The sequence below is a fragment of the Rhinatrema bivittatum genome, chromosome 4 (genome assembly GCF_901001135.1).
Source record: "Rhinatrema bivittatum chromosome 4, aRhiBiv1.1, whole genome shotgun sequence".
In the NCBI taxonomy this organism is placed as follows: Eukaryota; Metazoa; Chordata; class Amphibia; order Gymnophiona; family Rhinatrematidae; genus Rhinatrema; species Rhinatrema bivittatum.
Window position 1 is genome coordinate 346,689,299 of NC_042618.1, and position 27,244 is coordinate 346,716,542.

The following is a 27,244-nucleotide window of genomic DNA, read 5'->3' on the forward strand; positions in this document are numbered from 1 at the left end:
ACACCTGAGGGGCCTGGTAACGGTTCCTGATGGAGATCAGAACCTGGATGTTGAGGTGCAGAGGAAAAAGCGTATATAAGTGAGTCCAATTTTTCCATCAGAGGTTGAAAAATGGACGTATCATGAGATGGTACCGGCTGTGCCATCGAGGTCGATGGCCGCATTGGCAACGATGGAATCTGGGGCATCGACATCAAAGGTACCGCTGGTTGCGCCCTGGATGGTACCAGTCCTGGAACCGACGGCATCGTTGATTGTGATTTCCTCGGCATCGGCATCGCGTGTACTGGCGATGGAATCGGCGATGGTATGAAGGCCGGTGTCGATGGCAGGAGAGGAGTAGTCGGTCGTGGCATCGCTTCCACAAAGGCATCCTGAACCGCTTGGCGTATATAAACGTCAAGTTCCGCCCGCATGGATGGTGTGAACAGAGCACCCATGGGGGGAGGCGGTGGTGGCGACATCAGTACAACCTCAGAGCCCTGAGGAGGTACGGTTCCTTCCGCCGGAATCGGCGAGGATCGCCTTGTCGATGGCTCGGAAGCCTTACCTTTGAGCCGGGGTTTCTTGGACGGTGCCCCGTCATCTGTCGATGGCTCACCGGCTATCGGGGTAGGTGATGCCGTATGCGGCCTACGATGCCGATGGTGATGTTTGTCTTTTTCGCGGGCTTTCTCACTGCCCGATGTTGAGGCCTTGGACGATGGTGAGGGGGAGGAAAATGGAGCGTCTCCCGACTCACCTGAGTGACGTTTTTTCAATACTACTTTTCTAATCGATCCAGCCGGAGACGATTGTTTGGAAGCAGATGGAGCAGTAACTAGTTGAATCTTGAATAGCTGCTCCATTTTGTCCAGCCGTAGACGTCGACCTTTCGAGGTCATCGTAGCGCATAAGGGACAATTTTTTACCTCATGACCCTCACCAAGGCAAAGTACACAGTCCTGGTGTGGGTCTGTGATAGACATATTTCTCGCGCATTTTGGGCATTTTTTAAAACCTGTAGCCATTTTGTGGCCGGACAGCCGTCGACGGCCTAAGACTCAGGTAAAAATGTTTTTAACCAAAAAACGGAACGGAACCGCGAGAACGGTAAAAACTCACCGCGATGACTAAACTAAGGGAGACCCTTTGCGGTTGAAGTTTTTTTGAAAGTTTTCCGTGAGGAAAATTGTGGAGAATCCCACAGGACTCCTAATAACCGCGAGGCTAACTGCTTCGCGGAAAAAAGAAGACTAAAGGGAGACCCCTGTGGCAGGGAATATCATAGCATGCTGGGCATGCTCAGTAGGCACACTGGTGCCAGTCAAAAGTTTCATAGAAACTTTTACAGAAGTTTTCCGTACATAGGGCTCCATTACTGATGTCACCCATATGTGAGGACTAGCATCCTGCTTGTCCTGGGATAAATAACAGATTCACATCTACTCATTCAAGACCTCTCATGATCTTAAAGACCTCTATCATATCCCCCCTCAGCCGTCTCTTCTTCAAGCTGAACAGCCCTAACCTCTTCAGCCTTTCCTCATAGGGGAGCTGTTCCATCCCCTTTATCATTTTGGTTGCCCTTCTCTGTACCTTCTCCATCGCAACTATATCTTTTTTGAGATGCAGCGACCAGAATTGTACACTGTATTCAAGGTGCGGTCTCACCATGGAGTGATCAGAGGCATTATGACATTTTCTGTTTTATTAATCATTCCCTTCCTAATAATTCTTAACATTGTTTGCTTTTTTGACTGCTGCAGCACACTGAGCCGACGATCTTAAAGTATTATCCACTATGATACCTAGATCTTTTTCCTGGGTGGTAGCTCCTAATATGGAACCTAACATCGTGTAACTTCAGCAAGGGTTATTTTCCCTCTGTGCAACATCTTGCACTTGTCCACATTAAATTTCATCTTCCATTTGGATACCCAATTTTCCAGTCTTGCAAGGTCCTCCTGTAATGTATCACAATCCGCTTGTGATTTAACTATTCTGAATAATTTTGTATCGTCCGCAAATTTGATAACCTCACCCGTCGTATTCCTTTCCAGATTTTTTATAAATATAGATAAGCACCGGTCCAAGTACAGATCCCTGAGACACTCCACTGTTTACCCTTTTCCACTGAGAAAATTGACCATTTAATCCTACTCTGTTTCCTATCATTTAACCAGTTTGTAATCCATGAAAGGACACTTTAGTTTTCTTAGAATCCTCTCATGAGGGACTTTGTCAAACGCCTTCTGAAAATCCAAATACACTACATCTGCTGGTTCACCTTTATCCACATGTTTATTAACCCCTTCAAAAAGATGAAGCAGATGTTAGGCAAGACTTCCCTTGGGTAAATCCATGTTGACTGTGTTCCATTAAACCATGTCTTTCTATATGCTCTACGATTTTGATCTTGAGAATAGTTTCCACTAGGGGTGTGCATTCGTTTTGAACGCATATGTAAAACGCAACGTAATTTTTTTTAACTTAAAAAAGTGATGAGGCGAAAACGATCGGATTTCCAACTTATTCAACATAGCTATGTTGAATAAGTTGGAAATCGCGATTGTTGATCCTAAATAAAAATTTAAACCCCTCACCCTCCTTAATCCCCCCCCAAGACTTACCAAAACTCCCTGGTGGTCGAGCGGGGAGTCAGGACGCCATTCCTGTATTCCTTTGCGAGGAGCATGTGACGTCGGCGTCACGTCGGAGTGACGTGGACGTCACGTGATTCCCCGAGCGTTCGCTCCGGGACCCTCGTTGGACACAACCGGAACTTTTGGCCAGCTTGGGGGGGGGGTCAGGAGGCCCCCCCAAGCTGGAGCCCCAGTTCCTCCAGTACCTGGGGGATGAGAGGGGCAAGTTCCTCTCTGTGGAACAAACGGAGGATTTTGGGGTCATCCCCATAGCCGCCGGGATCAGGTCCGTATCATCCCCTTGGACGGCATCCGCTGCTGGGTCTCCCGACAGCGCCACCCTCAGGTCCAAGACCTCATTCAGCGGAGCTGGACAGGCCGAACGCAAAGCTCTGTTGCCTGAGGCGTCCCGCAATGGCTCAGGCTCAACTGGCCGCGTGACTGGCTCCAGGGATAAAGTAGAAGGGCTCTGACCCCCCCCCCTGCTGAAAAGCAAGTCCTTCCTGATGTGCCAAATATGCCTTGTGTAGCAGCAAGATAAATTTGGGTGAGACGGGCAGAGAGGCCGCGGGAAAAGCCTGCAGCCACGACAACTCCTCAGCCGCAGGTGGGGGACCTTGACTCAGGGCGTCCTCTGATTCCCCCTGTCCCCCAACAGGACCCGAGTGGACCAGGGAAAGCGTAGGAGGGAAATCCCCACTGGGCCCTGAAAGCACTGGCATGACTGCAGGGGATTTCAAAATGGCCACCTTTCCCACTGTTATGGGAACGAACGGCTGCACGCAGCCAGAGGCGCTCGATTTTTACTGGCTGGGGGGGCCACGCCAACATCAAATTTCCTCCTTTTCGCAGGCAGTGGGAGATCAGAGGTCCCCTCCCCAAGATACAGGCCCAACACAGACTGCAGCAATTCAGCCGCACGGGAGCCACACCACACGCGAGGTAGACCAACCCCCGCACCATCAAACCGTGGGAGGGCAGAGGAAAAACCAAGCCAAAAACAAAAAGGACCCAGAGGGTGAAGGAAGAGAGAGTTGACCTTACCACTGCCTCCTGCCTGCTTCCTTTTTTTTTTTTTTTTTTTTTAATTTTAATCAGTCTCACCGCCATGCCCTACTCCTAACACTGACGAGAGCTGTCCAGCTCAATTCAGCAAATTAAGAAAAGGAGAGGGAAAAGGCAAAGTGAGAGCAGCTAAAAAGAGCCAAAGAAAAAGTCACCTAAGTGACCTCATGAGGTGAGGGATCTGGACGACCAGATGTACACCCCACAGCTACTCCTGGACCGGGCGTACAAAAGGGTCACCAACCTCCAGCCCGACCGCCTCAACCAAACAGGGTAGGGATCCCTCACTAGGAACCCTGACCCCTGGGAGGAAGGCTCAAAGAATAAAAAAAGTTAGAAAACTGCAGGCTTATTCAGTCACCATCTGCTGGAGACTGAGAAATACTGAGGAACTGCAGGTGGCACCAGGGTATATGAAGCAGTGCCAGATTTACTTTCTCTGTCTCCATCTGCTGGCATAGATGAATAAACCCAGGAGTCTGGACTGATCCGGGTACTTACAGGGAACAAAAAGATCCTTTACCACTAATATTTTCTGCATGGCAAAATCTGTCTTGTAAAGAACTCTGTCACTCCATCTCACAGATATGGAAGAACTAGATAAAGTACAGAAAAGAGCAACAAAAATAATAATGGGTATAGAATGGCTGCCTTAAGAAGACAAAAGAAAAAAAAAGTGTTTTTATGCTGATAACGTTGTAGGTTTAATTGTGTTTATATTGTTTTACTGATGTTATTTTGTATGTTGTGAATCTCCCTGGTCAGACTGCTGTATGTGCTGTATAGAAGAATAGAGAAATTTATAAAATAATCAAATTTGCAAACACAAAATTATTCCAAATTGTTATATCAGAAGCAAACTGTGAGAAATTGCAAGAGGACCTTACGAGACTTAGGCATCCAAATAGCAGACGAAATTTAACTTGGGCAAGTGCAAGGTGAAGGACACAGGTAAATAATTCAAACTGTAGTTACACGATATTAGGTTCCATACTAGAAAGCCAGGTAAAGGATCTGTGCTGCCATCTTGGTCAGTATGTTGAAATTCACGGCTTAGCGTGCAGCAGTGGTCAAAAAAAAAAAAAAAAAAGCCACAATGTTAGGAATTATTAGGAAAGGAATGGAAAATAAAAATGGAGAATGTCCTAATACCTCTGTATTACTCCATGGCGAGGCCACAAATGGGGTACTGTGTGCAATTCTTGTCATCACATCTCAAAAAAGGTAGAGTGAAGCTAGAAAAGTTTAAGAGAAGAGTGTCCAAAATGATAAAGGGAATAGAACAGCTCCCCTATGAGGAAAGGCTAAAGAGGTTAAGGCTCTTCAGCTTTGAGAAGAGATGGCTGAGGGCAAATATGATCAAGGTCTATAAAATAATGAGCAGAACAGAACATGTAAATACAAATCACTTGCTTACTCTTTAAAAAAAATACAAAGACTAAAAGACACTCAATGAAATTACTAAGTAGCACATTTAAAACAAATAAGAGAACATACTTTTTTCATTCAACGCACAATTAAGCACTGGAATTCATTACCAGAGAATGTGATTAAGGCAGTTGGCTTAGCTGGATTTAAAAAAGGTTTGGACAAGTTCCTAAAAGAAAAGTCCATAAACTGTTATTAACCAGATAAATTTGGGGGCATAAGCAGCATGGAATTTATCTAGTTGGGATCCTGCTAGGTATTTATGACCTGGATTGGCCACCGTTAGAATCAGGATACTGGGCTTGATGGATTATTGATCTGACCAGTATGGCAATTTTTGTTCTTGTCTCTTCAACTTGGAGAAGAAATAGAGGGGATATGATAAGAGGTTTATACAAATCAGGAGTGGTATGGAACAAATTAATAGGGAACAGTTATTTACCCTTTCAAATAGTACTAGGACAAGGTGGAAATTCCATGAAACTGGTAGCAGATTTAAATTTCATTTTTTAAAAGTATTTTTTCAGTCAATGCACAAGTAATGGAATTTGTTCCTTGCAGATGTAGTCAAGGGTATTAATATAGCTTGATTTAAAAAAGATTTGGAAAAGTTTCTGGAGGTCAGGTCCATTAACTACAAGTCCAATAGACTTTGAGGAATCACTACCTCTTACTTCTGGGCATGACTGCCCCATTAGGATCAAGTGACCTGGACTGGCCATTATTATTGCTTCCAAAGATAAGTCCACATAAGAAGAGGTTAAAATAAAATTTCAGCAAAACCAATTCAAGCAAAAGCTGTACTATTCAGATAAAGTTAGACAGTATGTGCCTTCATAACCAGGGCAAGAGCATGGGTAAAGTGATCTCTACTCTTTCTTTGTTCACAAAGTTATATGTAAAGCCTGTTGCTGAATTGCTGTTCACTGTAAACCGATTAGATGTTCCAAACCATTATCGGTATATAAAAACACTAAATAAATAAATCACAGGCATTTCCACTGCTTCAATATAAAATCTATTTTTTAAGAAAGGCTTTTCCATTGCAGTAAAATTCCAAAACATTTAGTGGGTTACCACACACGCATACCCTCTATGTTATAAATTACTATTCAAAATCTTCTTAGAAATTAATTTACATTAGTATAAAACTTCTACCCAAATTACAAAAAAAGATTTATTTCAATCCATTCTATTATAATTAATGTATCAAATTGTATTAAATGTATCCAAAAAACATTTTTTAATAAATCTTATAGAATATCTGAAAACAACAAATTTCTACAATAGTCAGTAATGCATTTTCAAATTGACTTTCCTTATTTAAGAAATATGAACATTTGTGGATAAAGAGAGCCTGTTGCTTGCCACTTGGACTGCCTATAACATCACCACAACAGTGAGAGAAGAATACTAAAAACTGATTGCATTCTTTTAAGCAATGTGAATGTTTGTGGATCAGTAGAAATGTATTGATTTAATAGGTTATATATTTATTGTATATGGATTTGAGGAGATTCCAAGATGGCTGACCTAGCAGGATGTGCTTGGAGGTTGCTCCGCGGTTTTCTAATTTTTCCTGCTATGCCTCACTCAGGAAGGAAGAGAAGGACCAGAGAGCAAGAGCAACTCTGATCCTTCCACCAATATTATGCTCGGCCCGATGGACGCTCATGTTCATCAAGGAGGCTCGGTACCGGGGCTGCGCTCACTGGAAGAAGGCCAGGAAAAAGTAGCACTCGGCCCCCTCCCTGAGCTTTCGATCTCTCTATACCCGGAGAAACGACTCCCCCCTGCCAATCCGGCGGAAACCTAAGCGTTGGACCTATTGCGGGGGAGGACGCCGGCTGTGAAGGCGGAGGATGCCATGTTCCTTAGTGGAACCTGGATCCAACGCGTCTGGCTTCTACGCCAATTGGAGAACCGAAAAGTGCAGGGGGCATCGAGGATGGCATTGCTGCTAGACATGTTGGAGAAGAGCTTAATTGGTTGTCTTCTGTTCAGATGCTTGAGCTGGTAAGACCAAATGAAATTACTCTGGAATCCATTTGGGAAGCAATCCAAGCTTTAAACACTAATATTTCCAACCAGATCAAGCCAGTTATTGGCTACATGGCTGATATGGATGGCCGAATAAAAGTAATGGAAACAGATTTCAGTAAATAAAAAGAATTTTTAGTCTTTAAGGAAAGATCTTGATACTATGTTGTAATTCAGTAGTTGTATCTTGAAAGAAAATAAATGGCTTACATCTAGATTAGAATATATGGAAAACCAAGTGAGAGGGAGGAACCTATGCTTCATCAATTTTCCCAAAGATCCACTTGTGGCACCTAAAGAAATGTGGAAAAAATATCAGACTGATATTTTGAAAATTCCAGAGCAGACATTTTCATTAATACCCAAAGCTTAATATATACTTCCTTTTAAGAGAGTATTGTAGGTACAAATGGGATGCAGGCTCTCTCCGAGAAATCACCATAAGATCTAACAGCTGCTTTGGAAGCCTCAGAAGAATTTGGTTAAATCATCCACTTTGATAGTTTCTTTTCTTCTTGACTCTGATAGACTGGATTTTTAGGTTGTTTTTTCATCATCGTGCAGAACTTTTCCTGAATTTGAAAGCTTATGCTATCCAGACCTTGCATTACAAACACAGAAGAGAAGAAAGCAATTAAGGCCTAAAGGTTTTGGAGTTGGGGGCTTTAATTATTTTAAAGTTCCCTTGCAAGTGTATTAAGTATTTGAATGTTTCTTATACTTTTTTTCTAACCATCACAATTGTCATCTTTCTTGAGTAACAAATTCTCCTCTGTTTCCTGCTCTTCTCCAATGCCTAGTTAGGATGCATATGTCCAAGATTGTTGTTCAGTTTTATAATTAGCCTCTCCTGCTAGTTCACCTTTTCTTTTCCTGTTATGGAAAATTATCTGAAGAAATGATATTGGAATCTCTATATAGAGGACTTGGAAAATGTGAAACTAATTTTTCTTATATATTTTTTTTTCCTCATATTCTCATGTTTTTCCTGTGTTTCATGCGATTGCACTTTCAAGTGTTTTCTTGAAATGTATGTAAAAAAAGCAAAAACAAATTAAAAATATATTTATTGTATATGATATGAATTGTAGAGTGAATGAATGAAATTTTGTTATTCTGGAATTTGTTGTATTCAGAAGTTCTATAACATTTATACAAAATGTTTTTGATACATAATTACATTTTGATACATTTATAATAGAATGGATTAAAACAAAGCTTTTCGTAATTTTGGTAAACATAAGAACATGCCATACTGGGTCAGACCAAGGGTCCATCAAGCCCAGCATCCTGTTTCCAACAGTGGTCAATCCAGGCCATAAGAACCTGGCATGTACCCACAAATTAAGTCTTCCATGCTACTGTTGCTAGTAATAGCAGTGGCTATTTTCTAAGTCAACTTAATAATATGTAATGGACTTCTCCTCCTCCAAGAACTTATCCAATCCTTTTTTAAACCCAGCTACACTAACTGTACTAACCACATCCCCTGGCAACAAATTCCAGAGTTTAATTGTGCGTTGAGTAAAAAAGAACTTTCTCCGATTAGTTTTAAATGTGCCACATGCTAACTTCATGGAGTGCCCCCTAGTCTATTATCTGAAAGAGTAAATAACCGATTCACATTTACCCGTTCTAGACCTCTCATGATTTTAAACACCTCTATCATATCCCCCCTCAGCCTTCTCTTCTCCAAGCTGAAAAGTCCTAACCTCTTTAGTCTTTCCTCATTCCATCCCCTTCATCATTTTGGTTGCCCTGCTCTGTACCTTCTCTATAGCAACTATATCTTTTTTGAGATGCGGCGACCAGGTACACATTATTCAAGATGCGGTCTCACCAGGGAGTGATTCAGAGGCATTAGGACATTTTCCGTTTTATTCACCATTCCCTTTCTAATAGTTCCTAACATTGTTTGCTTTTTTGACTGCCGCAGCACACTGAACCGATGATTTCAATGTGTTATCCACTATGACGCCTAGATCTCTTTCTTGGGTGGTAGCTCCTAATATGGACCCTAACATTGTGTAACTATAGCATGGGTTATTTTTCCCTATATGCAGCACCTTGCACTTATCCATATTAAATTTCATCTGCCATTTGGATGCACAATTTTCCATTCTCATAAGGTCTTCTTGCAATTTATCACAATATGCTTGTGATTTAACTACTCTGAACAATTTTGTATCTGCAAATTTGATTACCTCACTCAACATATTTCTTTCCAGGTCATTAATAAATATATTCAAAAGTACAGGTCCCATTACAGATCCCTGAGGCACTCCATTGCCCACTCCCTTCCACTGAGAAAATTGTCCATTTAATCCTACTCTGTTTCCTGTCTTTTAGCCAGTTTGTAATCAACAAAGGACATAGTCACCTATCCCATGACTTTTTACTTTTCCTCAAAGCCTCTCATGGGGAACTTTGTCAAACGCCTTCTGAAATTCCAAACATACTACATCTACCGGTTCACCTTTATTTATTATTTAACATTTTTTTATATACTGACAGCTGTATGCACATCGTACCAGTTTACATGTTTATTAACTCCTTCAAAAAAATGAAGCAGATTTGTGAGGCAACACTTGCCTTGGGTAAAGCCATGCTGACTTTGTTCAATTAAACCATGTCTTTCTATATGTTCTGTGATTTTGATATTTAGAACACTTGCCAATATTTTTCCTGGCACTGAAGTCAGGCTAACTGGTCTGTAGTTTCCTGGATTGCCCCCTGGAGCTCTTTTTTGAAATATTGGGGTTATATTAGTCACCCTCCAGTCTTCAGGTACAATGGATGATTTTAATGATAGGTTATAAATTTTTACTAATAGGTCTGAAATTTCATGTTCTAGTTCCTTCAGAACCCTGGGGTGTATGCCATCCGGTCCAGGTGATTTACTACTCTTTAGTTTGTCAATCAGGCCTACCACATCTTCTAGGTTCACTGTGATTTGGTTCAGTCCATCTGAATCATTACCCATGAAAACCTTCTCCGGGACGGGTATCTCCCCAACATCCTCTTCAGTAAACACCGAAGCAAAGAAATAATTTAATCTTTCCACGATGGCCTTAACTTCTCTAAATGCACCTTTAACCCTCTCTATCATCTTACAGTCCAACTAACTCCTTCACAGGCTTTCTGCTTCAGATATATTTTAAAATGTTTTTACTGTGAGCTTTTGCCTCTATGGCCAACTTCTTTTCAAATTCTCTTAGCCTATATAACTTGCCAACACTTATGCTTTATCCTATTTTCTTCTGTTGGATACTTCTTCCAATTTTTGAATGAAGATCTTTTGGCAAAAATAGCTTCTTTCATCTCCCCTTTTAACCATGCCCGTAATACTTTTGCCTTCCTTCCACCTTTCTTAATGTGTGGAATACATCTGGACTGTGCTTCTATGATGGTATTTTTTAACAATGACCACACCTCTTGCACACTTACCTTTGCAGTTGCTCCTTTCAGTTTTTTTTCTATTTTTTTCATTTTATCAGTTTCCCTTTTGAAAGTTTAGCACGAGAGCCGTGGATTTGCTTACTGTCCCCCTTCCAGTCATTAATTCAAATTTGATCATATTATAATCACTATTGCCAAGCGGCCCCACCACCGTTACCTCTCTCACCAAATCCTGTGCTCTACTGAGAATTAGATCCAAGACTACCCCCCTCTCTAGTCAGGTCCTGAACCAATTCCATCCAGGAACTTTCTCTCTAACTTGTCCCAATGATACATTTACCCAGTCAATATTGAGGTAATTGAAATCCTCCATTATTACCGCACTACCAATTTGGTTAGCTTCCCTAATTTCTCTTAGCATTTCACTGACCATCTCACCATCTTGACCAGATGGACAGTAGTATACTTCTATCACTATAGTCTTCCCAAACACACAAGGGATTTCTACCCATAAAGACTCAATTGTGCAATTAGTCTGATGCAGGATGTTTATCCTGTTTGACTCTATGCCATCCCAGACATAAAGTGCTACATCGCCTCCCGGGTGCTCCTCTGTCATTGCGATATAATTTGTACCCCGGTATAGCACTGTCCCATTGGTTATCCTCCTTCCACCATGTCTCTGAGATGCCAATTAAGTCTGTCATCATTCACTGCTATACATTCTAATTCTCCCATCTTACTTCTTAGACTTCTGGCATTAGCATACAAACATTTCAAAGTTTGTTTTTTGTTTGTATTTTTATTCTGCTTTTTAATTGGTAGGGATAAGTTAGAATTTTTTAGTCCAGGTGAGTTTTTAGGTACAGGCACTTGGACTACTTTTCTTATTATTGGAACTTCACTGTCAGGATGCCCTAATTCTAATGCATCATTAGTTTCCTTTGAAGATACCTCCCTCTGAACCATGCGCTGCTGAGTGACTGACTGTTTTCCCTTTGTTCTAGTTTAAAAGCTGCTCTCTCTCCTTTTTAAAGGTTAGCGCCATCAGTCTGGTTCCACCCTGGTTAAGGTGGAGCCCATTCCTTCGGAAGAGACTCCCCCCTTCCCCAAAAGGTTCCCCAGTTCCTTACAAAACTGAATCCCTCTTCCTTGCACCATCATCTCATCCACGCATTGAGACTCCGGAGCTCTGCCTGCCTCTGGGGACCTGCACGTGGAACAGGGAGCATTTCAGAGAATGCTACCCTGGAGGTTCTGGATTTAAGCTTTCTACCTAAGAGCCTAAATTTGGCTTCCAGAACCTCCCTCCCACATTTTTCTATGTCGTTGGTGCCAACATGTACCACGACAACCGGCTCCTCCCCAGCACTGTCTAAAATCCTATCTAGGTGATGCGTGAGGTCCGCCACCTTCGCACCAGGTAGGCATGTTACCAGGCGATCCTCATGCCCACCAGCCACCCAGCTGTCTACATTCCTAATAATTGAATCACCAACTATGACGGCCGATCTAACCCTTCCCTCCTGGGCAGTAGGCCTTGGAGAGACATCCTCGGTGCGAAAGGACAACGCACCACCTGGAGAGCAGGTCCTTGCTACAGGATCCTTTCCTGCTGCACCAAGTTGATGCTCTCCAAGCATGAGACCTTCTTCCTCCAAGGCAGCACCAGGGCTGCCAGTCTGAAGTTGGGACTTGGCTACTATGTCCCTGAAGGTCTCATCTATATACTTCTGCTGCCTCAGCTCCTCCAGGTCTGCTACGTTTTATACTAATGTAAATTAATTTCTAAAAAGTTGGAGAAGTTATTTATAACAGAAGGTTGGGTTTTTTGGTTTGTTTTTTTTTTTTTGTTTGTTTTTACTTTGGAGCAATTTATACATTAGATCCCTTTTTTGGATGTACAGTATTTGTGAGCTATAGAGTAAGAGTTATATAGTAAATTGCTCCAAACTAATAAAATAAAAAAAACCCATCTGTTATAAATAACTTCTCCAACTTTTTAGAAATTAAAAAATTAATTTGCATTAGTATAAAACTGTTACCCAAATTAATATTATATATCTCTCTATATATCTATCTAGTATATTGGATCTAGGCTTTAAATACAAATCATATGTGGGTACCTAAATGGTATATCAGTTAGAAACCCTAAAAGAGGGTAAAACCACTAATATTTTAAAAGGTTTGAAAGATACATAATATAGCAAGCTTTATTAAACAATAGCAAAGAATATCAAAAACTATTCAAAAGATAAAATTGACACAATATATACATATACTTATCACCTATCGTAGTAAATCATTCCTCATTCACACCACTTCTAAACTCTCTATAGTGTTATGCATATATAGTGTATATAGATATCTATATAAAACATTGTCAAAATATGTACAGAGTGCTAGTAATGAAACAATAAATCACTTGTAATAGAGCTGGACTTAGTGAATTGTAAATGAGTCACATGGATGACAACTTTTTTTAAAAAGGGGATATAGTTGAACTACAGTCCATAAGAAAGGAGTGTTGTCCCAATGATAATTCTGAATTATGTGTAGTCTTTGTTATACTTCTGCTTTATCTTTTCTGTCCCTACAAAGGCCTCCTTTTTGCCATGGAAATGGCTTCAAGGGAAAATATGATTCATAACTTTTGCGACCGACCATGCTCACCTCTCCTGCCAGCTCCTCTCGTCCGCTGCGGACCGCTGGGGACGTCCGCGGCACGCCACGCTGCCTCTTTGGGCCTGCAGGCCTTGCCTCGCGGCAGGAACGCCGCCAACTTCAGGCTCCGCCCCCTGCAGCCTGTTAGCGCGCATGCCACATCAGGAAGATTTAAAGGGCCCAGAGCGGGAGACTCTGGACCTGCCTCTTTGATGACCTCATACCAGGAGGGGTATTTAAACCTCTCCCTGCCATTCTCTCTGAGTTAGCAAGGACTCGGATTGGACCTACTCCAGTCTATGCTACTCTGCCGCTTCCGTGCTGCCGCTGGAAGCTCTCTCTCTGTCCTTCGGGGTAACTGCTAACCTGGGTGCCCGCTCCTCAGGGGCCCTTTGCTTTATTTCAGGTACCTTACAGGGAACAGGTACTCGCTCCTCGAGGGCCTGCTCTCCCTGCCTCGGTGCCTGTACCTTCAACATACCTGGTGGCATCGCATACCAACAGCAAACACCTAGTGAGTACTCTAATTCTCAAGTCTCTCTCATCCACAGTATATCCTTGCTGGGAATCCTGCTGTGGAACCTCTTTTCGTCAACGAGGAATGAAGGGCTTCCCCTGCCGAGGTTCCTGAGACTGCCTCACTGCTGCCACCTCTGGTGGTTCTCTTCAAGTGGTTTAATAAAGAACTGTGTTTTGTGCATTACGAGTCAAGCCTAGTGCCGTGGCTCCTCACGGGAGTCCTCCCCGTGGGCGTGGTCATCTCCCACAGCACCCAAGGATCCACCAAAACACACTTACCATAACAATAACTATTCCTGCAATGAGACCATGGACTGTATTTAGTGAAGAGAAATTGATATCCTGTTGTTGACTCTACTGGAAAAATTGAATATAGTACACTGTAATGGTATTAATACCCGTATCTGGTTATTGCTGTATAAAAGACTTTTCAAACCAAACTTTTTAAGTAAGCATTTATCTAAGCTTTATCAATTTTGCCAATTAAGTGTCTCAAGACTTCAATGGTAGTTAACTCAGGGAGATTAGACCTGCTCTCAGATCACTCCTTCCCCCCCCCAATAAAACACGTACCACTTTTGGCATTTAACATAGGCCGCAGCTTAATCCAAAATCCAAGCCCCTTACAATTATAAAATTGTAACATGTAACCACCAACTCCCCATCCCCCATTATCTTATCCTCCTCACCCCCTCACTTTTCTGTCTCTACCCCTCGACCCAGAGGTAAAGCACTGCCAGCCCTCCTCCCCCCCTCTTGCCCTGCCTCACACCAGCGAGGGCAAGCCCTGAGCTATAGCCCCCAAGCTCACAGGCCTTCTTGTGCAGCAGCCCCCCCCCCCAACTGCACGAGTTGCCCCCCCTCCATCCCCCCCCCCCTTTTGAACCTTACAAATTCTTCAATAGTAACAAGGGCTCGGGTTATACCGCCACAGGCAAGAACTGTTTACCCAGCTCTTGTTCCCCCCACTGCGGCCTCAAACCTCCTAAACAGCACCACCTCCAAACTGTCCTGCAGAGAATTATTAAATAAATCCTAACAATGTCCCACAGATGAACACCTTCGCCCTGAAATAATCCATCCTCCACCCCCCACGCCCATATATGCCTCACCCAAAAACCTCCTTCTCTGGTCACCCATTTACCCAACTGCCGATTCATTTTCATTACCCCCGTTTTCCATAACACTTCGGTTTTACATTGAAGTCCGACAATGATATCGGACCATCCCAGCAGCACCCTTGGCCATCGAATCCAAATTTGCGAAAGGTCCTTCTTGATACAAGTTATCAATTCCTGGCACGGCCTTTTTCCCACATCGTTTCTCCCAAGTTGAATGAGCAAGACATCCAGCACACCCCACAATTCTGTTCGTTCCCACAGGAATGGCAAGAGTTCATCCCACATCATGCCCCTCTTGGTGAACCAGGACACGCTCCGCTTCAATGGTCGCCGCTGCGCCCTGTGGATGAACGAGCGGCCCACAATCTAGATGCACCATGTTCTGTGCACCACCCTGAGTATCTCTCCGCATTAGCCGCTGGAAGGAACGTGATGATTTGCCCTTTCCTTTTTTGGTCCATTTTAGATTTCTGTAAAAAGAGCTCAACCATTGCCACATCCAGCTTGACATTCCGGACCAGGAGCCCTTGATCCGAGCAATCCCCTCTTTATTTCACTATCAACTCACTGATTCTCATGGCCCCGAAAAAAGCCAATGAAAAAGCTGTGCTGAACAACAGCACCTCATAGTCGGACCAACATACCACCAACAAGTGAATTGTTAACTGAATCAAATCCAAATATCTTATCGGTCTTCGTAAATCTCCCTCGCCTTGTCTGTCCCTCTGCCACCCCCTTAGGACCCGCTTTATCCGAAAAGTACACAGCGGGTTGCCCCATCCTTGCAACTTCTGGAAAAAGGCAAATCCCATTAGCTGAGCTCGTTCTGATCCCGCCGAATACCCTAATCGTCTGGCTCGTAAAATATACCGCACTAAACTCCCTTCTGGCACGAGCCCTGAATGCCAACCAACAGACCATAAAAAATGAGACAGTTGCCCTGTAGCTGGCGCCATAGACTGTCATATCAAACTCCATTCATCGTCCTTCCAAGATTCCATAAGTCTTCCGGGAACTTCTCTGGTGACTCCTTTGCATGTGGTGCCAAATCCCGAAAAACCTTCCATTGGAAACGAGACAAAGCATCAGCTAAGAGGTTCTGCACTCCCAGGTACATACTTGGCACTAATGCTTATATTGCTACTTAAACAATGCGCAACTAATGTTTGAAGCAACCTGGAGACCAGCAAACAATGCGCTGTCAACTTATTACCTGAACCACCCCTAAATTGTCACACTAAAATACCACTCTCTGGTTGGCTAATTGCTCTCTCCAAATCACTACTGCTACTACTATAGGGAATAACTCCAAAAACATGACATTCTTCATCCAACTCTTATCCACCCAGTTCCTAGGCCACGGTTGAGCACACCACTGACTCCTAAAGAAAACTCCAAACCCTGCACTCCCGGCCGATTCGGAGAACAACTCTATGTCCCGATTCCCCACCTCCAACTCAGGGATCACCCACACACCGTTTAGGGACTGCAAAAAGACTTCCCACATCCCTAGCTCTTCCCAAATGGACTGAGTCACCCGTGATGACTCGCCTTGATCCCCATAGTGGCTGACGACAACCGGCGAATGAATGCTCTCTCCCCATGGGTATCACACGACACGCGAAATTCAGCGACCCTATCAAAGACTGCATTTTCTTTAGAGTCATTTTATCGGAATCCAATTTAATCCCCAGGAATGTCAATTTAGTAGCCGAACCTTCCGTCTTGTCTTCCGCTACTGGAACCCCCAACTGCTGAGCCACCTCCAAAAACCCCTTTAACTGCTCTTGACACAAATTTATTTTATTTATATTTATTTATTTTTAATTTTTATATACCGAAGTTCTAGTAGGGACTACAAATCACTCCGGTTTACATAAAACGAAGAACTGCTCAACAGATAGCGGAGCTTTACATGGAACCGTATAACATATGGAACAGTATAACTGGTTGACAATTTGACAAATTGGTCTCGTTCTCTCTCACAAACAAGAAGTCATCCAGGTAATGTAACATTTGCTGATATCAGGTATACCTTTCTGTTACCCACTGCAGGAAGGAACTAAATGCTTCAAAATATACGCAAGAAATGGTGCATCCCATGGGCAAACACCTATCAACGAAATAACCCCCATCAAACAAAAATCCTAATAAATGCAAGCTGCTCGGGTGAATTGGTAACAATCTAAAAGCTGATTCAATGTCGGCCTTTGCCATCAAGGCCCTCCGCCCCGCTTGCTGAATCAACGCCAATGCTTCAAACGAAGCATAGTGGACTGTACCATTTTTCTTTTGGAATGTAATCATTCACTGATGCTCCTTTCGGAGAAGACAAATTAAGTCTTCCCGGAAGACTAATGTACTCTTCCCGACTGCTTTCTTTGGAATAACTGCCAAAGGAGACAGATGCATCCGGTTAAATGGAGGCACATCAAATGGGCTCGCAATCCTCCCTAAGCGCAACTCCAATTCTAATTTTTCCCGCACTACCTCCGCCAACTGACCCACTAATTTGGCATTCCACATCCCTCCCCCACCCCCAGGACCTTCATACGGGATCTGGAAACCCTCCTTGAAACCCCAAAAAAGCAACTGCGCCACATTACGATCCGGATAAATTCGCAGCCACGTATTTATGCCTGCGAACCTCACCAGCGAGCCCGCCAGCCTCAACAACTCACGACTTTCCACCCTTAACCACTGTGGTACCGCCTTGAGTGCACTTGGAAGATGGGTGGACCCCATTGCAATTTGCACAGGCATGCTGAAACTTGCAATCTGGGAAGAGACACGTGACTTTATTAAATCTCCAACAGAGGTCCCCGTTCCCGGCTGCACCTTTCCTGCTTGCCATCCCTTTTCCGACTGTCCCGCTAGCTCGAAACAAATTGTTGCCACCTCCTCCTCCACCCGAACTAGCACCACCCACCGCTGCAACCCCGTCCATTCCACGTTTCAGATTTTCCACACTCTTATTCGACATTTGGGTTACCCACAAGTTAATATCTTGTCCCCCAAGACATAAATTGGTTCTCTGCCATCTTGTCCCTAAATTTTTCCTCGTAACTGAGCCAGGCCCAACCCTCGTAGTCCCTAAACGCCCCTGCTATGCTATCTCCATACGCCAACAATGCACCATTCTGATCCAGCTGGAAATGCCCCACCACACTAGCCAAGCGGAAAAAACATCACACCCAGTTAATGATATTCTTTGACACCTTAAGCCCTTTCGAAGCCTTTTTTCCATTCTTCCTACTTTTCTATCACTCTTGCCCCCCCCCTTCTACCTTCCAATAATCGAAAAATATTAATATGCTTTCTTTTACGAATTTTCTTCCTTAATTTATGTAGAACCCCTTCCAATAATTCTGTCAAGGATGCCAATGCCGGATGACCCATATCCTGCCACAGCCCTTCCCCCCTTGAATCCCCTTACTCTCTGACTCACAGGAAGATGAGGAAGTCTATGATGAGCTTGAACTGTGCCCTGCTGACCTCCGCCTTCGTTTCCTCTTATGAGCTCCTCGCCTATCCTGTGTCTCCACTGATCCTTGCAACTCACCTTGTCCCTAATCTCTCCCTCATTTCTCCAGATACCAAATGGCCTCCGCTGCCCAGTGTATCAGCAGCCCTACTCCTCTCTGGCATACGCAGCTGGGCTCTGCTTCTCCAAGCTTCGTGCTGTGATGTGGACGGTGCTGCCATATCTTCCTCATCTGTGAATACATATGCACAAGCCGCAGAAACCTCACCACCACACCCCTTTTGTCAGATACCCAAATCCTGTCCTGAAACTTCAGTTTCCTGTCACCTGCTCCCGCACTTTCCTCCCACCCTCCCCCCTCCCTGTGTTCCCTTTTTTCCTTCGCCCGCTCCCTCTCCATCTGCCACGTGGGCCATTCCCCAAAACCATGCTGCCCACTACATTACCCAGCAAGAGCAGCCACCAACTGTTTTCCTGTATACCTACCTTCCTCCCTTATGTACTGCCCCCCCCCCCCCTCCCCGAGTCACGTCCCTGCTACGGAAAACACTCTCTGCCACACGCCAGCATAAGGGCCAAGTTTAAGGGCCCAGTTTTGGAGATCTCATTCCTCGCCCGACCGAGGGTCCACATCTAAGCGCCCGACTCCTCTCAGATTGTCTCAGGCCTCCTCTAGTCGACTTCCCCTCTCCGTGTCTGCATGGAGTGGCAGATGGAGAGGGAGCCACTCATCCCCAGATCCCCTGCCTCCTTGTGACATTTCCCTTTCGCTCCCCTGCGCCCTGTCCCTGACCCTTTCCCCCTTTTCACAGAGTAACTTCAATCCCCTCTACGTTCTCAACAAAACTCAGACCTCCTTGTCGTCCTTAGCACCCTCCCCATGGGATGGCCTGGGCGGGGAATTGAATGCCCTGCACAACGCATTCATGGACAGATCTAATGGCAAGAAATCCTCCGCGACTGCTTCAATCCCCCTTTCCCCTGACACTGCGGCCGGTCCTGCCTCTGGCCCGCTTTCCCCCAAACTGGCCTTGAAAGGATTACTGCCTAACCCGCTGGGCCGCGCAGCCGAAGATGAACCTGCCGGCCCCACGGTGTTGGGCACGGCCAATACTCTGCTTTGTCTGCTGGCCAAAGGCCTAGCCAAACGGAGGGCCGTACGCACTCCTTGCTCCCTGCCTTTTCGCATCATCTGTCCCCACCGTAGGTCCTGTGCTACCCCTTCTGCAGGAACTAAAGAATAATGGGAATAGAAGAGCAAATATGACGGATAGTGACTCGAATCCCCCACACACACAGGCCTCTGTAGAAAACGGATGACGCAGTAGCAATTCTGATCAACAATATCCTAAGCAATCTGCGTATTGAATAAATACTTTCTTTTTTCACAAATACGTACACCTAAACATCTCCCACTCCGGATCGCGAGCCCCAGGTGCCCTCTCGCTATGCTGCCCCAACTCATATGGCAACAAGCTGCTGTTACATCACTCCCTTTCTTGCTGCCAATCACAACACCCCAATTCAAACCCCTACTCATTCTACCATTTCCCATGCTCCCTAGCCTATGTTCCTACTATTCCTCCTCTGCCCATTATCCCCTTCCCCCCCTTCAACTGCTTCCTCCTTTGCTGACCAAGACAGGCTTGTACGCATTTTCTAATTAACAGCTTGCTAAATGCAGTATACTCCTCTGTGGATTTTCAATCTCTGAAAACAAAAGTATATCTGATTGTTAGTTCTAATACCCCTGCTTGATTGGACTCTAATGAAAACCATTAAATGTTTAAAGTTCAAGAGCTTAAGATAATAAATTATGCTTTTCACTTCTTGCTAGTAGCCATAGTGTTGCTGTAGATAAGTGTGTTGCATTGTCCTCCCAGTACATTGCATGGACTATTCTTTGTTCAAAGGTGTAGCAAGTTTGGATTCATGGCTTGAGTTTAACCAAGAAGTTATAAAGCTGTGTCCCTCTCATAGACTAGTGTTACCTTGTTAGCATGTTAGAAGCCTTTGCTTGTCTTTTTGCTAGAGATGTATCTGGAGCAGACTTCAATGCCTTCTTGCGGTCCATGTGCTGTGTTAGTGTCACACTGGGACTCTTAGCTGTTTGTATATTTGTATATGCCTCCCTTGACACCTGTGGAGAGCTTCAGACACAGAACTTCTTAATAGTCTTGCCTTCCATTGTACATTTGCGATTATGCTGATTTGGTTTCCTAGTGTTATGAGTCTTTTTGTCGTCTGCGGGCAAGATTGAAACAGCTTAGATGGCTGAGGAAACAATGTGGTGATAACAACCCAGCACATGAGTTAGCAATTTAATGGTGATGAATGTGGTTCCTTGTTGTACCTAAGGGTTACTGTTAGGAACAGTATTTTAAAAAAAAAAAAAGCCTCCCATTCAATGACTTTATTTAAACCTTTTGGGTGAACTGTGTCCCAGTGGTAGATGTATCTTTGTTCTGTTCTTTGTAACTGAAGGGAAATATCGCCCCCTCTTGTCGAATTGAGTTGCTATTTAACAAACAATTTTAAATCTTCGGTCCAATGCTGGTATGTATGCAACTTGCGTGTTCAATCATTCTGTTTTTGATAGCCCTCTGTGTGGCCAATGTAGATTTCACTGCAGGGGCAATGCTCAATTTTTCCAGCAGAATCAACACCAAGAGATCAAATTCTCTTCACTAAATATTATCAATGGTATCATTGCAAGAACAGTTATGAACCATATTTTCCCCTGAATAAGCCATTCCCATGGCAAAACAGAGGCCTTTGTAGAGACAGAAAGAACACAGGATAAAGCAGAAGCATAACAGAGAGTGCACATAATACAGAATCACTGGGACAACATTGCTGTAAAACAATTATAAAGGATCTTTTCTTGTGGACTGTTATTCAACTATATCTCCTTTTGAAAGAAGGTGCCATCCATTTGACTCATTTACAATTCACTAAGTCCAGCTCTATTCCAAGTGATCTGATTCATTTCTAGCACTCTGTACATATTTTGACAATGTTTTATGTAGATATCTATATACACTATATATGCATTACACGATAGAGAGTTTAGAAGTGGTGTGAATGAGGAATGATTGACTAGGGCTGGTGATAAATATATGTATATCGTGTCAATTTTATCTTGAATAGTTTTGATATTCTTTGCTATTGTATAATAAAGCTTGCTACATTAAGTATCTTTCAAATCTTAAAATATTAGTGGTGTTACTTACCCTTTTTACAGGTCCTCTGACGTGTGTGTGTATATATATATATATATATATATACACACACACACACACATATATCTTGAAGTATCACAGCTGAATGAAAACAAATATTTTGATCAAAAACAAAATTATACAACACAAAAACAGCACTCATTTCAAGTGAGCAAAGCATTATACGAATTATATAAACACTATCCAAAGTGAAGAAGAAATCCTTCTAAAAAAAATAAAATTAAAAAAATACCTTACTTAAAAGGAGAGCCTTCCCTTACCTCTGAATGTCTTTGATGAAGTGAATTATATTCTCTCTTCAGCTCTGTTTCCCTCTCCTCCAATCTACTAACTACAATAAAATAAAACAGAAAACCAAAAACAATTAGACAGCCATGCTTCAAATGTCCACAGAAAGGGCAATAACTTCTCATTACAAAACAATGTAATTTTTTAAACTGTTATCCAGTAGGTCAGGTAATAAATGACAAGACAAGATGGCCTATAAAGCAGGTGAAGACAGATTTGGATGAATCCTTCATTTTCAATTTCTCTTTATTACAGTAAAAAAAATCATACACCCCTCATTTAAAAAATCTGAACACTGAAAAGTTACAGAGCTTCAGCTACGGTTGAAGCTTCAATGTTAAACCTCTTTGATAAGCCACTTCACTAACAAAAGGAGAAAAGGGCCTTGTAACCTACACTACCAGCCTCTCTACTGGAAGGCCAAGGTCGATATTACTATCACACCACCTATAAGTAGCTTCAGAGCAGCAGTGAAAGAGCATTGCATCTTGCCTGCTCTTTCATGGCAGATTATTGTGTGCAAGTAATATATTTACTGAATAAAAAGCTTGTAGTAATGAAAGAGGCTTGCAAGGGAGGACAGAAAAACAAACATTCACCCTCTCTTCAGTCTAGAGATTTCTTAAGACTATAAAAAGTTATTTGACTTTGGAATCAGGGAACCACATGAGGTTTTGGAGAGCCTCTGTTTTATGCTTCAAAGTCTTTGAAAGAGTACAGCAAGAGAGTCAAGATTGAATTATTTTCCTATACAGGATAAAATTTCAGAGTGGCTCATTGATGATCAGCTCAGCACTGCTTTGATAAATTCTGCATGCTCTTGGCCTAGAAATTAAGATGCAACACACACATACACATGCACGCATGCATACAATAAATCCCGTAAACCTTTGAAATGCTATTTTGTTCTAGCAGATCTGGATCCCAACCACCACATTTCAAGGTAAGATGTGTAATTCTGTTTTACCAGATCCACCAATGTAAAACTTACAACCTGAGTATCATTGACAAACAATAAGAAGTTGAGCAAAGCTTTGTCCTGAATAGATACATATTATGAGGAAGAAAAGGTCTAGTAATAGTCCTCTGTTATGATCCCAGATGGCTACTTAGTAGGCCACCATCATTATGTGTGTGCTTTATAAATCTGATAAAATTACATTGTTACTTCTGTACCATATTAAAGCCTTTAAAACAGCTCTGTGCTGCTGAGAGTCACTGTATAAAAGAAAACCCAACTATATCTTTGAGATTCTAATTTTTTTTAACTAGAATATTTTTATACCTTAAGGAAAACTGATTTTTCAGCTCTGAATTTATATTCAATATGATCATAATCAATGTAGGAAATAGGCTAAAATATATCTAATAACAGTAGGGAGAATGCAGTCCAAACTTCACAATTCATTGTTACTGTAGGGTAAAAAGGATGACTAAATTGGCATTATTTGGTTTTCAAATTGACAGCAAGATCAAATATTTAGGAACTGTGATTCCTAATAACTTGAATCTTATTTATTCTTTAAATTATGAGAGATTGTTCACTAATATTTCAAATTTGAGACCCTGTAGAGATATGGCAAATACTTGGTTAGAAAAGGTCAGTGTTATCAAAATGGTGATTCTTCCCAAAGTTCTCTTTCAGTTAACCATTAACAAACCCAAAACGTTTTCTATTTGAAAAAATTATGGGATATCTTGTTTGGCAAGGAAAAAGATCTCAAATAAAGTTCAGCACTTTATCACCCTCAAAGAACGAGGGATAGGTCTTCCAAACTATGAGCATTATTATTAGTGCTGCTGTCTTAAGACATTTCTGGTCTTATACTCATTACCAGCATATGTGCTGTTTATGCTGATGCAGGAAAAAAAAAATAGCAGCTACAAGGAACATCCTTTTATTCTTGTTGTACTCAAAATCTGGGGCACAAATTTTAGAATGCTTGAAGGGTCACCTTCTATACCCCTTATATACCACAGATAGCTTTAGAGGTCATAAGAGGCATGGGAAGGGTCCATTGGCCATCCCTGTATGATGACTTATACGCTGTCAGATTTTCTCAGTTTTTTTTTTTGTTTTTTTTTTTTTTAACACACACAGGTGGCACTTTTGTCTCAATGGAGGTTTTCTTTTTTAACTTTTTATTTATATCATTTTAATATACATCCAAGTAAATACTTATTGGGTAACATTAGAGGGGAAAAGAAAATTACAAAAACAAAAAAAAAAATATAATAATTCTACATGTCTAATTAGACCACAAAAGTGAAGGAACTCATACCCAATATCTAAGGAAATGTTAACAATCAAATAAACCACACAAGCAGCTGAGGTTTCCCCTTTCAATCTGCAATAGCATCCGTTGGCTCCTGGATATAAAGGGCTAAGATGTTCCAGTCCCAACAGAACCTTGTATTGAAGTAGTTTTTGTTTCTAAAGGGTCTAAAACTGCAGTCTGCTCTTGCTTCTGTTTTAAGTTTGCAGAAAAACCTTACTGCTGTGATAAAAACTGACCCAGTGGCAGAGAGTTTAGCTTCCCATATCAAATCTAAGGTAATGACAAAGTTTAGAAAGTAAAAAAAAAAAAAAAAAGATATACCACCTTGGTTGGCAAAGTCCCCTCTCATGTGATCGATAATGTCCATCAGCAGAAGAACATGAGAGAAGAGCTGCAGAACCTCCCTCGGCTTCAGAAAGATCCACAGGGGCCTCTGCACATTTCTCCAACCTCTGGGGGAGCTGAAACACCATCCCAGACTGTCTCCTGACGTCACCAGCCTACAACAGCAGTGCTCTTCGCTCCCCCTCCCTAGCCAACCACATACCGTGCTGTAGGGTAGCGCAATGCTGCTCAGAGACAAAGATGTCCTGGTCTAGAGCAAGAGAAGATAAAACCACACTGCCCAATGACGACTCCATGGAGCTTTCCAAGGGGAGACCCACGTGAAGGAGATTTCCATCCATAGGGCTCAGTGGGGTTGAGATCGCAATGTCAGTCCAGTAAGTCCTTGCCTTTCCTTTTGCCCATCAGGAAAATAAACAATTGCAAACTTTAAAGAAATACGGATAGGCAGGGAGTCACATCGCATGGACATCAGTGTGCAGCTAACTTGGATCCATGGCTTCAAATTTTTACGGAAGTTTTTGGCAACTTGAAAAATTTTTCAATTTTTTCAGATTAGACCATTTTGCTTTGAGCCCTTTCAACCTAAAACATTTGACTTGAGAACCTTCTGAATTTGAGCAAGTTCTTTTTGATCAAATGGTTCATAATATACTTTTCATTGCTGTATTTCTCTTAGCTCAATGAATGCACAGTTGAAGATTTGCTAAAATCATATATAATGCCGTTAAGGATTAGAAAATGGGATGCCTCCGTTTCTCCACTTTGCTGGCGCAACTGCGGAATGGATGGCTCCCTTTTTTTGTATTTGGTGGGACTGCCCCATCATCACCGAGATACACAATTCCATTATCAAAATTATAGGTCTGAATTTACTTCTATGTCGCTCTTTTTGTTGAGGAAAGATGACAGGACAATGCCTGTATGAGACTAAAGCAATTACATCAACATTGCTAGTAGCAAGAGTAGTCTTGGCAAGAAAATGGGAACATGAACACCCTCCATTTTGGTATGATTGGATACAGAAAGCTGAAAACATTGTGGCTATTGAAAAACTCACTTGGGTGACAAGAAGCATATCAGCTATTGTTTATAACATTCAGGTACTCTTTTTTTCAATTTTGTCAAGAGGTGATGATCATCCTTGCCATGGTGTCTGTCATTGGGCCAGTTTTATTTTTGAAAATTTAGTTTCGGGGCTGGCTACTGACTTAGACCTTACCTTTCATTCTTTTTTTTCTTTATTTTTAAACCATGGAATGTAGTACACTCTCTCTGGAACAGGGTGTTAAGAGTTTGGGTTTTTTTCAGGGGGGGATGGGGGTTTCTTTTCATAGAATATTTAGTGATTGCAGGTTTTGATATCCAAAATCAAAGAAAATAGCTAATCTGAGCATCTCATTTTCACAGAGAATTTAGCAGTATACCAACATTACCATAAGGGTAACTAGGAGTTCTTTTTAACTAGCATGCTTTTTTTTGCTCTATCCCCTCCATTCGCACAAGGTTTAACCCACCATACAAGAGCTGAATTAGAGATTATAAAGCGTCCTGAACAGAAGGCAAACAAAATACCATTTCAAAATCTGAAGTCTAAAAAATGTACTTTCTGGGCAAAAATTACACAGCAAAAAAAAAAAAAAAAAAACCACTACTAAAAGCTAACCCAATCAAAAACATTTCAAAACTACTATAAGTTTAAGTGTAATTTGAAAAATATTGTAACTCTATGGACCAAAGCAAAAGAGAAGAAAAGCTACTTTAACAGTGAAATTGAGGTTATAAACTGCCAAACTGTACTTGCTTTCAAAATGACAACAGTTCAATACAAATTAAGATCTGGCACACATTAAAGAATAATAAAATTAAAAAACAAAATACTGACATGGTGCTAAAAAAATATGATCATCAATTTTAGCCCTGGCAGAGGATGAGTTTTCCACTTTTCTGTACCTCCTAAACCAGCGATTGTGACACTTGAATCATTATGAGACTTTATGACCAATTTATCCCAGTCGTAGATGGACCACTCTTATAGGGTGGAGATTGTATCTCAGAGACTGGACTTTGTTGCTTAGAACCACCAGCATATTCTTTCAGAACACTCTGGGAAACTGCAATCCTTGGGACAAGATATACAGTAACTCTAGGCTGTTAATACAGCAATTTGGAAAATCAATCCAGACATTTAAATCTGAGATTTACTAACTTTCCCCAAAGTTATAGGTGAACTTCCCCATGCTATTCTGAGAAAATGCTTGATGGAAGTTTTACAGCTTCCTGAAGAGCAAATTCATTTCAATAAAGTTTTCCTCTCTCTCTATAGATCATGGACTGGTCAACTGAGTCTACCTCAACCTGGTTTAGATGTGGGAAATTTATCTACATTTTGGAGATATCTAATGTTGAGATTGAGTGACATTGTTTCCCCTTTTCAGTGAGCAAGATGTGAATTTTGTAATGAGTGTTTATTTCAAATATATAAATGTAAATTTCTTTGATACTCCTATTAGAAATCTACCCTGATTTACCTAAGACTACACAAGATAGAAGAGCGTTTCTTATTATGCACCAGGAGCTTCAGACTCTTGTAGTCTTTTTTTTCGTAGATACCCATGTAGATGTTTGGTTAAGCTTAATGCAGACAGTTATTTTAATTTTCCACGGAACAGCTCAGTGGTTTTTGGATATCAGGTCTGGGACCTTGTCCCCCGATACTTAATGATTTGAGTGTTGTCCTTTTGGA

At 42.1% G+C, this 27,244-nt stretch overlaps 1 protein-coding gene across 3 annotated transcripts in view; it reads right to left on the reverse strand.

Moving 5' to 3' along the window:
• SPAG9 (sperm associated antigen 9) overlaps nucleotides 1–27,244 on the reverse strand; it is a 279,218-nt gene that overhangs the window by 200,331 nt on the left and 51,643 nt on the right. For all 3 annotated transcript variants that reach the window (XM_029600655.1, XM_029600656.1, XM_029600654.1), the window contains exon 3: nucleotides 21,847–21,917. In XM_029600655.1, coding sequence (XP_029456515.1) covers nucleotides 21,847–21,917 — 71 coding nt within the window. The remainder of the gene's footprint in view (nucleotides 1–21,846; nucleotides 21,918–27,244) is intronic.